Raw genomic sequence first — 2,436 nt, forward strand, 5'->3', positions numbered from 1 at the left:
TGTCTTCTGGACAACTGTCAGATCAGCAGTCTTCCCCATTATTGTGTAGCCTAGTGAACCAAACCGAGAGACCATTTTGAAGGCTCAGGAAACCTTTGCAGGTGTTTTGAGTTGATTAGCTGATTGGCATGTCACCATATTCTAATTTGTTGAGATAGTGAATTGGTGGGTTTTTGTTAAATGTGAGCTAAAATCATCACAATTAAAAGAACCAAAGACTTAAACTACTTCAGTCTGTGTGCACTGAATTTATTTAATACACGAGTTTCACAATTTGAGTTGAATTACTGAAATAAATGAACTTTTCCACGACATTCTAATTTATTGAGATGCACCTGTAGTAGTCAGTTAGCAAGAACTCATCTGTAACGGAGTTATTGATTAATAAATACATAAAATAAATATAGAAAACTACTGAAAATACTTTTATTCAGCCAGTATGTATTAAATTGATCAAAAGTGGCAGTAAAGAAATGTATAATGTAAAAAAAAAAAAAAAACATTTCAATTTAAAATAAACATTGATAATAACAAGAATCTCATGCACCAAATCAGCATATTAGCATCATTCCTGAAATATCATGTGACACGGAATACTGGAGTAATGGCTGCTGAAAATTCAGCTTTGACATTACAGAAATAAATTGCATTTTTAAATATTTTAAAATAGAAAACCATTATTTTAAACTGTAAAATTGTAAATTGTAATTTTTTTACTGTATTTTTAATGACACAAATGCAGCTTGGGTGAGCAAAAGAAACTTCTTTAAAAAACATTAAAAAAAACGTTCCAAACTTAACCCAACTTTTGAACGGTAGTGTTTATATTCATAAATATTAATAAAAAATAAAAGACATAAAAAAAAAAAAGAGTCCCTTATCAGTTTTTATCAAAAGTATTAAAATCTCTGCGACTCATAATAAAGGAAAAGCCCCATTAAAGCTCAGAGATGACTTTGGAAAAACAGAAAGCATAAGCTCAGCTGTAAAATAGAGCCAGTGAGACTGGCTGATTTTTTTTTTTGCATTTTAAATGCAGATTATTATGTATTATTATAATGAATAACTAAAATAAGGAAAATCATACATACTGACCTGCTGTTGAGATATCATTTGTGTTGTTGTAGGAAATTTCTGTGTAAAGAAAGAGGCGATGGAGCTCTTGCTAGAGCTTTTAGCCTGCAGGTTACTAAAACACACATTCAGCAGGGTCAGATGGAACGGCTCACGTGTGTCCAACATTTTATGAAATAGCTTCATTGACAGTCCCAGTAACTGGGGCACAGCCTCACTGCTTCCTAATATAAAAAAGGGAAATGTGAATACCAAAATTGTAACAGTAAAAATCTGAAGATGTCACATTTATATCACTGCTGTTTATTGCAATTTAAGTGAATTGTGAGATGACTGTGAATATTACGGAATTATACATTTAAAGGATGCAAAAGAACAGAACTGTACCGCATGTGATCTTGAGCCCAGTGTGGTTGGGTATAGGGCACTGTCGGCTCTCTCGACTGAACCAGCGATTGGTGACTGTGTATTGGCGAATCGTTAGTCTGAATGTGTGTGGCCGCCTGCCATCTTTGTGCATCCTAGACAAAATTCAAACACAGAAACAAACTATAAACAAGCCAATCAGGTTGTTTTGGTATTGTATAAAAAATGTATTCACCTCTCAGTAAGGCTGGTGAGTAGTTCCTCAGTTTTCTTTTGAACTTCCTCTAGAGTGGAAATTTTCTTGAATGAGTCCTCATCGCTGAGAGACTGAAATATATAATTTACCACACAGATTATTTTAGATTTCATGCAGCATCAGAAGCATGCTAGCACTGTTTGTGAATCAAAGCTTGTAAACATTGTTATGCCTCACAGATATTTGAATAAATACACTATCGTTCATATCAAAAGTATGGTCAGTATGATTTTTTGTTCTAAGAAATTAATACTTTTCTTCAGCAAGGACGCATTAAATTGATAAAAAAAAACATTAAAGGCATTTATAATGTTACAAAAATTCGATTTTAAATAAATGCTGTTCTTTAGACCTTTCTATTCCTCAATCCTGAAAAAATTTATCATGGTTTCCACAAAAATATTAAGCTGCACAACTGTTTTTAACATTGATAATAATGGGAAATGATTCTTCAGTATAATGGCTGTTGAAAATCCAGCTTTAATAACAGAATAAATTACAGAAAACCGTTATTTTTAAATTGCAATAATATTTCACAATACTAATGTTTTAAAGGGGTCATATGATGTTGCTAAAAAGAACATTATTTGGTGTATTTGGTGTAATGAAATGTGTTTATGCGGTTTAAGGTTCAAAGAACACATTATTTTCCACATACTGTACATTATTGTTTCTCCTCTATGCCCCGCCTTTCTGAAACGCGCCGATTTTTACAAAGCTCATCGGTCTGAAAAGCGAGG

The 2,436-nt window shown here is 32.6% G+C and overlaps 1 protein-coding gene across 2 annotated transcripts in view; it reads right to left on the reverse strand.

The window, feature by feature from the left end:
* Positions 1-2,436, reverse strand: part of poli (polymerase (DNA directed) iota) — an 11,972-nt gene that overhangs the window by 5,651 nt on the left and 3,885 nt on the right. For both annotated transcript variants that reach the window (XM_016465910.1, XM_016465909.1), the window contains 3 exons: positions 1,676-1,767; positions 1,462-1,595; positions 1,096-1,298 (listed from right to left, as the gene is read on the reverse strand). In XM_016465910.1, the coding sequence (XP_016321396.1) occupies positions 1,096-1,298; positions 1,462-1,595; positions 1,676-1,767 (429 nt within the window). The remainder of the gene's footprint in view (positions 1-1,095; positions 1,299-1,461; positions 1,596-1,675; positions 1,768-2,436) is intronic.

Source organism: Sinocyclocheilus anshuiensis, unplaced genomic scaffold (genome assembly GCF_001515605.1).
Source record: "Sinocyclocheilus anshuiensis isolate Anshui unplaced genomic scaffold, SAMN03320099.WGS_v1.1 scaffold100, whole genome shotgun sequence".
Lineage (NCBI taxonomy): Eukaryota > Metazoa > Chordata > Actinopteri > Cypriniformes > Cyprinidae > Sinocyclocheilus > Sinocyclocheilus anshuiensis.